The 13695-nt window shown below is 38.0% G+C and overlaps 1 protein-coding gene across 1 annotated transcript in view; it reads right to left on the bottom strand.

Annotated features, from left to right (window-relative positions):
- Window positions 1-3514: 3514 nt before the first annotated feature.
- LOC105935098 (relaxin-3 receptor 1) overlaps window positions 3515-13695 on the bottom strand; it is a 102302-nt gene continuing 92121 nt past the window's right edge. The window contains exons 3-4 of the mRNA XM_012875338.3: window positions 8926-9051; window positions 3515-5825 (exon numbers count right to left, since the gene is read on the bottom strand). Coding sequence (XP_012730792.1) covers window positions 4468-5682 — 1215 coding nt within the window. The 5' untranslated portion in view covers window positions 5683-5825; window positions 8926-9051 and the 3' untranslated portion in view covers window positions 3515-4467. The remainder of the gene's footprint in view (window positions 5826-8925; window positions 9052-13695) is intronic.

Raw genomic sequence — 13695 nt, 5'->3', positions numbered from 1 at the left:
TTTTACAAGACGGGTGTTTGAACCCGGGCCATTTCGCATCTTTGTAAATCAATTCCTCTTTTCTGTACCTACTTGTTCCCATTTTGTCCCCTCTTATTTTCATTTCATACCTATAATTAAGTAAAAAAAAGTGCTCAAATGTCACATGTAATTTAACACGATTGTATATTATTTTCTAGAGACTTTGTATTACACCCCTTTTCTATTCATTTTGTTCCTCATCTCTTACTTTATCAGTTAATTTTGATAAAATACAAAAGATTAGGAGTCCTGATCAAACCAAAATAAGTAACTTCCTGTTAGTAGATACTATCTAATGGTATTCATCCATCCATCTTCCAACACGCTTATCCCTGTTGGGGTCGCAAGGGGTGCGGGTGCCTATCTCCAGCTGTCAATGGGCGAGAGGCGGGGTTCATCCTGGACAGGTCAACATTCTGTCGAAGTCTAATGGTATCATAAAACTATATTTTACATATATCAGATAGATAGATAGATAGATAGATAGATAGATAGATAGATAGATAGATAGATAGATAGATAGATAGATAGATAGATAGATAGATAGATAGATAGATAGATAGATAGATAGATAGATAGATAGATAGATAGATAGATATAGATAGATAGATAGATAGATAGATAGATAGATAGATAGATTCATTCCCTGTACCCACGGCAGAAACCACACACCTCCAGTAATTCCTTGTTTTACCGCCAGAAGCCTCAGCAGCCTCTTTGCAATAAATGAAAAAAATGTATGATATGCCACCATCGATATTTCCTCTGTCAACTCACAGCTTTGTCCTGTGTCGCTGCTAATCAGAGCCAGCACGAGTCACTCATCCAAACGTGGCTTAGCATTCAATCTCATCATCTCAGTGGCTGAAGGAGTAATGAGATGTCAGCTGTTCCCCATCAGAGCGCTGTATGGAGACAAAGGATGAACACCAGCCAGGTCTCTGACAGGCTGCAAGTAGATGAAGGAGGATCAGTTTCACAGCTCATACTGCTGTCCCTCAACAGCAATCACAGTCCTTCGGTATGTGAGCTGTATAGGATATTTAGGCTACAAAACACGTAGAAAATATCAAGGCAGTGCCTTCCAACCTCCATACAGCTGACAACAGGGCTGCTGAATATTTTAACAGGTTTTCAAAGCTTGTGCTGTTTCTTTTGAAATTGTTCTATCTAAACACCTTTCCCACAATTAGAAGTTTTTCCAACCAAATTTTTGAATGCCTTTTATTTAGAATTTTCTGCAATAAACTTCCTTTTGAATCAGTTCCACCCCGAAGGTGGTAGGTTTCAAGTGATTTGCAGTGTTAGTTGTCTGCCACACATTTTGCCTCCACTTCAGTTCTGTTTTACTTTGTGCTTGTTTTTGTAAATCCCTACAAAATACATTGAAGCTTTTGGTTTTAGTGTGACGATATGTCACACTAAAAGTGTTTTGGGCTTTTTTTTTGTTGTTTCTGTGTAAAAATGTATTTCTAAAAGTAATGCCACATTTACAAGTAATTGTTGAGGAGTGTTAAGGAGCTGTTCTTGTGTGGACAAGACCCTAGCTAGCTGTGATGTCTGAACAAACAGAATGAGCTGCAATATAACCACATATGGCGGGGATAGTAGTGGCCAAAGTTATTAACCACTTTCTCATTACAAATATTTCCGATGACCTCACTGAGGTATTTGACATCATGTGTTCATTACAACCCTAAATACCAATTAATATATGTAACAGTGAAAAGTGAAAATCCAGAAAGAACTGGTATTTGACACATGATGAAAACAAGCTTTGAAAAGGCATAGAAAGCCAAGAAAATGGCTGAAATCATTCAAAAAATTAAAAACAATCATGCTCCCCACTGGTGGCAAATAATATTGCCAGATGTAACCCTAATTCATGGGTAAATAAATCCAGTCTTCGAGAGCTGTCATCCTGCATCTTTTGGATGCATCCCTGCTCCAACACATCTGAACCAAATGGCTAAACTCCCTCACTTGTGTCATTCGGTTCTGCAGATTAGTGGCAACGAATAATTCATTTGATTCAAGCTTGTTGGAGAAGGAACACATCTAAAAGTTGCAGGATAGTAGCTCTCAAGGACAGGACTTGTGCAGCCCTGACTTAATTACACCAAGGTCAGGTCGACACAGGACAGACAACCATGCACATACACATACACATACTCACACCTAAAGGGCAGTTTAGAGAGACCAATTAATCTAACAGTTGTGTCTTTGGACTCTGGCAGTAGGCTGGAGTACCCGGTGTGCACAGGGAGAGAATGCAAACCCCATGCAGAAAGACCTCAGGCTGGGTTTTGAACCCAGGACCTTCTTGAAGCAGCAGTGCTATCAACTGCGCCGTTGTGCAACCCCAATTGAATTACATGTAAAAATTCACGTGATTGGGTCCCCTGAGAAAAATGTTTACAAGTTAAGAACTTGTGAAAAATGGAACCTCAAATAAGCACAAAATTCAAGAAAAAGAAACTAAACACATAGAATGTACAAGCATGAAATGAAGAAAACTGCAATTCAACTCAGTTCTGCAACTAAATTTATAGCACAGTATTGTATACTGATATCTTTTTGACTTGAAAATAATCAATCAGCTGCTAAGGACTATATGCACGCTTGAGCCCATCAGGGAGTGTTGTAGTTGGCCAGTGTAGAACAGTTAAAACAAATACAAAAATGGAAGGATCATGTATTGTTGTGTCGGCATGTAATGTGTATTTATGTGCATTCTGAGCCAGTGTCTGTATCATCATAAGTCATTATGGTAACACATAATGACAATAAAGCTTCTTCATCGCTAGATACGCTTGACAAAAGCATTTTACCACAAATTTATGGAGAAGACCTGTTCATTTATTACAAAGGAGACAAAGAGGAATTTAAAAAAAAGACATAGTGATACAAAATTACTTTAAAGAGATGCTATTAAGACAAAAAACAACAACAATGCATACAAAATTGTCCCACATATAAATCTACATACTAAAAAAAAAAAAAATGGTCCCAGCTAAACACCACAGCGATGCAGATTCACTAATACAAAAATAATCACACAGAAGCAAAGAAACAGAGGTGGAACACACTGAAACCATACGCCAGATAACTTTTGTAGTTCAGAGCTTCCCTGACTGGAAAGGAACAACACCGCCATCTTGTGCCGTGTTGGATAATTTACAGTAATTCATGGCTGAGAATATTTCTACAATATTCTAAATGAATCTCTTTTTGGAACTTAATGAGACTTATTAGAAAACTAATGCACAAGTTTGCGCAATAATATTCAATTTAGCTCTACAATTATGCAGTTCAGATGAACTGATAATTATTCTTTAAATATTCTAACAACAAAAATGATAATAACAATAATAACAATTTTTCTTCATATTTGGGGGGCGGGGTTAAGGGTTGCAGCAAAATGTAAAGTAAATACAAAGAAGCGAAGACCAAGCTGTGGTTTAAGTTTAGTCAATTTTATTTTCAACTCCCCATGCAACAACATGACTAAAACATTTTCACACATTACATTGAAATCAAATGAGGACAACCATGATTTAGCCAGAGGTAGAATAACAGAGGTGACAGTAAAGCTTTCCACAAAGCTTATTAAGAATAACTGTGAAATGTTGTTTTCTCTTTTCCATCCAACTTATGAGGAACAAAAAAAGAAAAGTCTGGAAGTGGAGTGGCACAATCTCCTCACGTAATATATTAGCAAATGCAACTTTGAAAAATGTCGAAACACATGACATTTTGTGCAGAACCACAAAAGCTTGGTAGCTGTTTTAAGAGAAACCTTCTGATATTGACAGTAATGATCATTAGTGGGAAAAGTTACAAGGTGGTACAGCATGCTGTCAGAAGTGTTAAAGGGACCATTTTAATTATTTTAACCGAGGCTTTGTATCGTCAGCAGTCAGTAACTTACCTGCTGTAGGTAGCTGAACAGTCATAGTTCAAAAAAAGTGCTTTGAACCATCAGAGCAGACGTATGCGTAGAGTAGATCCTAAAACAACTTCTGTTTCAAATAGTTTTGCTTTGGATGCTTCTTTAAACAGGATTGATGAGTTATGTATATTAAAGATCGTGTTGGAACTGGCGCCGCTCTGAGTAGTTGTTGGTTTGAATATCTAGAGAGAACTAATGCAGCATCCAATTCACCTCACAGGTTAAAAGTCTGATCTTGTACTTATAGCTTGCGCCACTTCAACCCTTGAGTGAGGACAATTTACATTTTGGAATGCTAATACAATTTTGACAGTTCAAAAAAATTAAACGCAATTCCTTGATTTCCAGAACTATACAGCCCTGTCTCAGGCAGGTAAGATACTATCTGCTCCTAATGTCCCAGCCGAACACCAAAACATGCAAATCCTCTGTGCATCAACTGTTTGATACAGATGTTTTTTATATCAAGACTGAATGATCACTGCGTTGAGGCTCTACAGAGGGGATGTTCCAGCCGGAAGTGGTGTCAGCGGTGCGTAGCCCCTTGAGTCAGTTTGGCACGTCTGGCTGTAGACATTGCTGAGAGGTATTCCAAGCTGACCGCCCTGTCCCAAAGCATCCTCGGAGTTTAGCGCATAGGGCATCTTTGACATGATGGTCAGACTTAGCTTGAAGAAAACATTACGCAAAGCCGTGCGGTACTCCTTCCTGACCAGGCAGTAGATGACAGGGTTGAAGCAGCTGCTGGCGAAAGCCAAGCAGTTGGCGAGAGGGAAGAAGTACGTCTGAGCAGAGTAGAACGAGTTGCTGATCTCAATGACGTCAAGCTGTATGAGGACGGTCCAGAAAGTGAGGACGTTGATGGGAAACCAGCAGGCGCAGAAGGACAACACCACAACGGCCACGGACTTTGAGATGCCGGCTTTTCGCCGGGTGTTGCTGCCGCCCTTTAATTTATGCCTGCAGAGGAATCGCAGCAGGAGCAAGTAGGAGAGGATGATGATGGTGTAGGGCAGCAGAAATCCCAGAACCACTCGCAGGAGTTGGTTGATTCCAAGCCAGGCCGTGCCATCCGGGAAGCGGAGCAGACACGCGGCGTCATTTCCAATGCCTACGTGGCCGAGTTCCGCGAACACGGCCCGGGGCAGAGCAACGACCAGAGCCCCAACCCAGATGATGGCTGTGGTCACTGGGAAAGTGCAAGATCTGTTGCACAGGGTCGATCCTGGCTTGAGAGCTGTTGCCACGTAGCAGTAGCGGGTCAGACTCATAGCTGTCAGGAAAAAGCAACTGGCAAAGACGTTCAGACCGGTTAGTAAGGACACAGCCTTGCATGTGGCTAAGCCAAACGGCCAACTGTAGTCCAGCGCAATGTCCACAGCCCAAAATGGTAAAGCGAGCGAAAACAGCAGGTCAGCCAAGGCTAGGTTAAAAACAAAGAAATTGATGGTGCCTGTGGTGATGGTGCGAGTGGAATAAAGTAGGAACATGACCAGCAAGTTGCCCAGCACTCCAGCTGTAGCCACAATAAAGTACACCACAGAGATGAATACTCTCAGCCAGGGCATTCCATCATCCAGACCTTCCCTTCCACTTTCATTGTTTGAGTTGTGAAAGGACAGCAGAGAGTTATTGCAAAATGCACTTGCACTGCAACCGTTCAGGAGGTTGTAGAAGATCTCGAGCCAGTTTAAATCAGGATTTGACATCTTCGTCAACCTCGGAACTTGCTTGGATGTGATTCGGTTTGTCCTTCAGTGGTTGAGGTTTTTCCACTTGCCCTCTCTGAGGCAAGTATGAATCAGATATGCAAGTTCCGGCTGTGCGTTTATTAGATGACAATCATCTGTCCCTGCAAGGGAAGAGGAAATTATAATTACATCAAAGACACAGCAGTTTATGAGTACACAAGTGAATTAGCTTGGGCACGTAAATGAATTATACAGAAGTGTCAGCAACAGGGTCAGATCATCCTGCCTGGATTTTAAGGAAATAACTATTTTTTTTATACAAAGTCTTGCAACTGATTTCATTGTCTGACAACATGACACTTAAAAACAACAACAATTCAAGATCATTTAATTGCTTTAAAATAATGCACTCGTCACACAGCATTTACAAACATTCATCTGACAGTAACTGATCATGAGATTCTCTCCCTCCTTAATTTGTTTAGAGATTTTTCTCACTATAGCACCAGTTGTATTCAGTTGTTAATAATAGCTTGTCCTCTGGTCTTATACCCGTTAATCTCAAACAGGGAGTGATGGAGCCTTTACTTAAGATACTTGCTCTTGATCCTGATAGTTTGGACAATTACACCACATAATATGATTATTTGGAACAACAAATATATTCTATATAAGAGAAAATCTCTATACTACAAGGACTGGGAGGAAAAAGGAATTTGGGCCATAGTACATCTAATGGATACAAAAGGTAATATTCTAGATTACACAGAATTTAAAAGAAAATATCATTTAGATTGCCCACAGAGACAGTTTCTATCTGTGATCAAGGCAATTCCAGCAACCATGATAAACTTGGTCAAAGGAATGATTCAATATTCTGATGTAATTCCGATCTTTCCCTCTCTTCTTATAGATAAATACAATTTCACAGATCTCAAATTCAGTAACAACATGATGAGAGAACATATAAATAACGAAATTTTCCCTCTCCCAGTTAAAAAGAATTTATCTTTAAACGAATTTTCAGAGATGGATGGGATTAAGATTAGAACCAGATTTTTCTCATTTCCTGTGTTACCCAAGATGAAAGAAGTTCATTTTAAAACTATAAATAATATTTATCCCTGTGCAGAGTTCCTAAGCTTAAGATTTAAATTTGATGTTGATGTAAGTAATTTTTGTCAGAAAGATTTGGAAACACAAGAACATCTTTTTTACAGTTGTTGTGTGGTTAAGTCTTTGTGGGACAAGATTCATGATTGGTTATCAACGAAAAATGTGATTCCTAATTTTGAATATAAAGGAGTTAAATTTGGCATTACTTTTCAAGATAAAAGGGTAGAATTTCTGTGTAATACTATATTCATTATTGGAAAATTCTTTATTCACAAATGCAAATTTTTTTAAATTTCTCCAAATTTTCAAGCATTCCAAAATTATGTAAAGAATTTGTATGCTTCAATCAAATTACTGGAAAGTAACAAAGCCTTAAAGTTTTCATATTTGATAACAGTATACCTTAGCTAAACCCCTGTGTTATTTGTTTTATTTTCTTTTTACTTTTGATTTAACTTTAATGAGACTGTTTAAGTTTATTTTATTTTTTGTCTTTCAAAAAAAAAAAATCTGTTATGGCTGCCATATGTTTAATTGTACTTATCTGATATTTTGAAAATTGTACTTTGGATTTGCTTAAATAAAAAAAATAAAATAAAATAAAAGTTTGGACAATTACAGGCCTATTTCCAAACAGGTACTTTTCAAACAGTTAATGGCCATTTTTGAAGAACATGGAATTTTAGAGGTTTCTCAAACTCAAATTTTACACAGTACCAAATCTGCATTTAAGAGTTTTTAACTGTTTGTTTTTAGTAACTGACTTGGATGATCGTGGTGGTTTTGGACTTAACTGTTGCCTTTGACGAATTGGATCATTAATTTTTTTTTTTTTTTTTTTTTTTTTTTGCTTAAAAGGAGTGTATCAAGATTACTACATTGCAGTGGTTCAAAGCTTGTTTGGCAGAGCAAACTTTCCCTGCCAAACTTTGTTTTGATTTTGTATCCACAGCTGCTTCTCTTCAATGTGGGGTCCCACTGGGCTCAGTTTTGGGCCCCCTGCTTTTCTGTCTGTATATTCTACCCCTTGGCTCTATCTTCAGGAAACATGAGGGTTTCTTTCCACTGTTTTGCAGATGACTCCCAGATTTATGTCCCTCTTAAATGTAAAAAAAAAAAAACTAAACAAAAAAAACCCTGAAAAGCCAGGCTATTGTAAGGTTATTGTAAGATTTATCCTTGCTCATTAGATGCATTTAGCCAAAATAAAGCCCATTTAATCAAGGCAGCCATCTAGGGTTGATTACTGTAACATACTCTAGTTTAGGATTAGAGAAGAATCCATTAGGCGACTACAGCTTGTGCATACGTTGCTACGGCTACAAAAACCTGCCTGCTCCCCTAGGTCTTGCAACTGGCTTTTGGCACGTTCAGGAGCTCCTCAATGTGCCAAAAGCCAATCTTAAACTCGAGGTAACCCTGCTTTCACTGTAGCTGCCCCAAAGTTATGGAATGATCTGGCCTTGCATGTCAAACCGGACTCTTATAGTTTAAGAATCTTCTTGAAGCATATGTCAATTTTTGTTTCTTTAATTGTTTATATCATTTGTGGACCTTGGTTTATTTAAAGTGCTTAATAAATGAAGGTGGCATGGTACATTATATGGACAGTAGACGATCTACCAAATAACCCAGATGAGTTGTTCACAGAGATCTGCCAGATACAACAATGCTCATTCTTACTTGAAGATGCACAAAGCACAAAACATCGATTTAACTATAAATATTCTTAATATTAATGATTTTTTACAAATAAACAGATCAAAACTATTCTTAGTGAGAATGAAAGGAAGCCAATTTACTTGCAGATCTTTGCTTAAACCACTAATATCATTTAATTATTAAATGAACTAATACTGTCCAGTCATACTACTGTTTTTCTAAATTTCTCTCAATTCTAAATATACTAGCTTTAAGTCACTAAATAAAAATAAATACATAAAATAATAAAAAGGACTAATCAGTCCCATACATGCAAAGTTTATTTCAGACTGACTGGAAATTAACAATCACATTACAACTATTTAAACCATGTTTACAGCGACATTTTAAGGGCCCAAATTTTGTGCTTTTAAGAGCACAAAATTTAAAACTTTGTTTAGTTTCTATTCATATTATCCATAAAAGAAACAAAACAAATCTTACCTGAAAATTGAATGATGGGAAACCTTTAACTGGGCTTTTTTTTTTCACCACTGCGAGCTCTGCTGAAGAACACGGAGAACAACAGCAATGTTCATTGTCTCCCACCCTTGTTTCAAGCTCCACCTTCTAGAGAAGGATAAGAGTCCCATAAATGGTTGATCATTAACTGTAACAAAGATTTGTTTTCAGAAACCACATTGACACTGTAATTGGACGTGAATAATTACGTAGAGTGAAGTTTCAAACGTATATACTAACAAAGGCTCAGAGTATCTCCAGCCTATTAAAGATTTTACCTTTATCAAACTCTCTCTTTCTCTCTTTCTCTCTCTCTCTCTCTCTCTCTCTCTCTCTCTCTCTCTCTCTCTCTCTCTCTCTCTCTCTCTCTCTCTCTCTCTCTCTCTCTCTCTCTCTCTCTCTCTCTCTCTCTCTCAGCTCAAAATACCTGGCCTAACATTAAGGAGAGGGGAGAGGTGTTACTTCTTTCGCTCACTGCTGGACTGATATCCTGTAGCAAATATGTACATGTGTACATGTGTGCTGTGCTGCTCTGTATGCACTTCATTTGACTAGATACTCTGTTAAACAGTGCATTTATGTATATGTAAACATTTATAATACTCTGCATCTGTTGTTTTGCACTTTGCTGCGTGTTATTCAATGTGTTTTTAGCTGTATGTGGAGTGTGTGTTGTTGTTAGTCCGATTAAATGAGTTTTTTTTTTAATTTCCTGGAAATTACAATGTGCCATAGTTACCAACAAATGTTATAGCTTCAGCTTTTATATAATAAAAGCACTAAGCACTAAAGACCAGTTAAAATATAGTCTGCCTGTCCAAGGATGCTCTGTTCAAACAGTTGTTGAAGTGCTTTAGAGGTGCTGTCGTGCCTGTAATATTTCCTGCTGTCTTAATCAAAGTTCAAATCTGAGATTTTGAATTTACAGACAGGTTTCCAAACCAGCATTCAAGGTTATACTTTAAAATTGACAAAAAAATGTTTTTAAAAAACAAAAAAACATCAGAATATATGAAAAGACATCAAACAACATGGGTCCAACTAACCTGTTTCTTTCATATAATTAATACTACACTCTACCTACCTACCTACCTACCTACCTACCTACCTACCTACCTACCTACCTACCGTTGTGTTCAGTCTTTAACTGAACACAACTTAGCTCTACTTTATTTATAAAGCACTGTAAAATACAACTCAGTTGGCTGTAGCACTTTTCACACTCTAATAAACTAAATAAAAAACAGTAAAACCAGCAAATACAACAAAATGTAAAATGAAGAGCAGACAGGCAAAACAAACAATAAAACCTCTAAAGTCAAAATGTCAAACTGGCTTAAAAGTAAGAGAGAAATCAATTTTGTTTTAAGAGAAGATTTGAAAACAGAAAGTGAGTTGACTAAGTTTACATATTAGGCATAATTTGTACATTTAGTTAATCCCAGGCTTTTTAAAAGAGATTAAAATCACCCAAGCTTCTAGCAAAGCTTTTAAAGATTTGGAGACTGTTCCACATTTTGGGAGCTACATCCTTTTGTAACCAGATTAGTCCTCAGAACAACTAAGACCATCTAGCTTTCATTTCTCATCGTCCTAACTAGGATTGTGGGTACAATTTTGTTAGGGAATGACGCTAATACAAAAAATAAAAAGATAAATTCTTAATCATGATCTGTAAGAAAAAATATTAGCTCATCTCAGTCAAATGTCACTGAATACAAAAGGTAAAGTATACAACATAATTTGTGTTTAGCTGCGTATGTATTTGCTCTGCTAGCAAATGTTTTACTTTACCTAACCCATCAACTTGCCACTCACTACCTGCTCCAGCAGGATGGTTTTTATCTTCGTAATTATTATCTCCATTCTGGTTCGATTAATATGTTTTCAGGTAATGGCTATAAACTATCTTTTTTTTTCTTTTTTTTTTACGTACTCACTTTGACAAACTACCTTTTGATTATGAGAAAACTATTTAGAAACTCAACTTATTCTGGTTACTTCCTACATAAAGCAGCTTCTGTACATTTCAAAAGCAATAAGTGGATTTAGATGTCTATGTTTTCTCTAATCCGCAGGTTAAAAATCATACATACATGCTCATAACTGTACAGATACTTCCAGCAGTATCTGAATCAATCCCTTAGAACGTTGGACATCCATCACGTGTTTTTTTGTAACCGCCACCAAGCTGCTGGCCTGATTCTGGGTGAATGCCTGATGGCTCCCTTTATAATTGGAAGAATGAATTTAAACTGGTTGATTTACCGGCACAACCAGGCTTTTGAACATGGTCATCGAAATGGTTAAGGGTCAGAAGCCAATCCAACAAGTTACTGTTACCCTGATTAAAAAAAACAGTTCTGATGTGTGCGCAATCTCTCATCTGTGCTCTAACACAGGGGTTCCCAAAGCGGGGGTCGCAAGAGACCTCTTGGGGTCCTGAGATTTGTTGCTAATGTGCTAAAAAGATTTAGTATTTCCTTATTTGTGAAACTGATACAAAAGTATAACTGTACAAGATGCTCAACATTCCTCATTTTAACGCAGGGGAAATACACTTTTTTGTACGAGTTCTTATAAAATACGCAAAATTTTATGTCTTTATTCTCATAAATTCCCCCCAAACAAAAATTTAAAAAAATCCCACTGGCAGGCAAAAAGGGGGTCACCAGTCTCAGGCAATGTAATTTTGGGGGTCGCAGGCTGAAAAGTTTGGGAACCCTTACTCTAACGCATAGCTACAAAACAGCCTCTCACTATGACACTATCACCACCGTGCTTGACAGCTGCTACATGGTTCTTAAGTTTGAAAACTCATCTTAACTCTATAAACAATATTCTGGTCATTAGACCCAATTAGTTCTGTCTTGGTTTTCTCTCAAAGGCATTTTGTTTGTCCAACAACTTAGTTCAAGGCTAGCTTAAACCTTGATGGTTCCTAGACTGTTCGTCTCTTAACATCCTACCCAATTTCTTTTCACCTGGTGTTGACGATTTCAATCAGGTGGTTCAAACCTGGATACGATTACGATTTCCAGCTGGAGGAGGTTTCCAAGCGTCGGAAGAGTGAAGGGGATTCTCCACAGTCTTTTGTTGGTTGGCGCACCAGTGGACCAGCCGATCCACCTCCTATCTGTATGCAGACTCATCACCGTCCTGGATCAGCCCAATGACAGTGGTGTCATGTGCAAACTTAAGGAGTTTGACAGACAGGTCCGCGGATGTGCAGTCATTAATGCACAGAGAGAACACACTGGGGGTGCTGGTGTTAAGATGGGTTTTCAAACTTGCTGGTATCTGTTGAAGTACAGGGGGCGCTCCTGAAAAGACGTTTTTACTGTTGGGTGGCATCAGCCAACTTCATTGGTGTAGTTCTTTTTTTTTTTTTTTTTTTTCTTTTTTTTTTGGAGTAGCAGTTTATGAGAGGAAGTGGTTAGATAACCTCCTCACGAAGGCAGGATCTGTCCAAGGATGCCTACAGAAGGACTCTAGCAAAAATAAAATCACAGTTGGACCGTGTCTCCCACCCCGTGCATGAAGCTGATGAGAGCTGGAGTGCTTGTTTAGTGGCAGACTGCTGCATCCTGAATGCACAAAGGATCATTGTTATTCTCAGGTCTGCAGCTGCTACTCCTCACTCAACTGCATTACCTTTCTCACCTTGACTTTCATCCATGTCTGCTTGTTTGTCTCCCTATTTAGTCCCCCCTTTCCCTTGAGTCTGTACAAGTTTGTTTTGACTGTTAAAAGTGTTCCAGCATCTTTATTCTTACGTTTCTTCCTCGTCTCGATCTCTGATTGCTTCTTGGATGACTGCTTTGTTCTGACCCCTGCTGGACTTCCAACTTGTTGTTTGGATTATGGACTGTTTGTTTAGATAACCGGTTTGACCCGGACCGCCTTGGATTTCCAATTGCTGGAAGTTATCCATATTTTAATAAATTGTGTAAAACTGTCTCTTGACTCTGAGTTATCCATTTGGATACAAGGTTTGAACCCGTTTTATTAGTTAATAGACCCTTCCTCCCAGCAGCTGTTAGACTTTATAAGCATCCCTGCTCCTAAAAAGCTCAATAAGTGTTTACTTCCCTAATGTTTTTGTGAAGTCTTTTTCATTTCCCTGAAAAAGTCTGTTGGTGTTTTTCATACATACTACACCGTCCCCCAGCAAACCAAGCATGGATAATTGCACAGAAATACTATATAACACTGTCTAAGAGATAAGTCAGAATCTTATTCTTTGCTCGAGGCTGTTGGTGGAAGCGAGGAAGATCCATGTATCGAAACATGTTTTGTACTATTCAACTCTTTTAATACATTTTGATTAACTTAGAATTCTGTCTTTGTGATTTATTAATGTCAATATGAGTCCTTAATTTCCAGAATGAACGAACACACAGTTAAGTGGTACATTTTCCTAACAGGGTGAAGTGCCTCATTTGCGTTTAAAGAGACGGCACGAAAACGAGTTGCTCTCAGATGAACTATAGGAACAGGAGCAAAAGACGGGCTTTGGGGCAGCAATAACAAGGAATTCAAATCAACGCATTGCAGTTCCACTTTATGCACCACAGCTGAATGATTTAAGTGTGGAAAATGAAGGAATTAAAAAGCATGATTTGTCCCCTTTAACAGACCTACTGCTATAGCCACTTTCATGCTAAATGTACAATCAAAAAACAAATACTTTAATATCAGTACTTTAGTTTCCACGAAATGAAGTGTGAAGAGTGCACTGAAACAGGTAAA

This window comes from Fundulus heteroclitus, chromosome 13, assembly GCF_011125445.2.
Source record: "Fundulus heteroclitus isolate FHET01 chromosome 13, MU-UCD_Fhet_4.1, whole genome shotgun sequence".
Classification (NCBI taxonomy): Eukaryota; Metazoa; Chordata; class Actinopteri; order Cyprinodontiformes; family Fundulidae; genus Fundulus; species Fundulus heteroclitus.
Note: the sequence above shows the minus strand (reverse complement) of the source record. Positions and strands in the feature narration are given on the sequence as shown.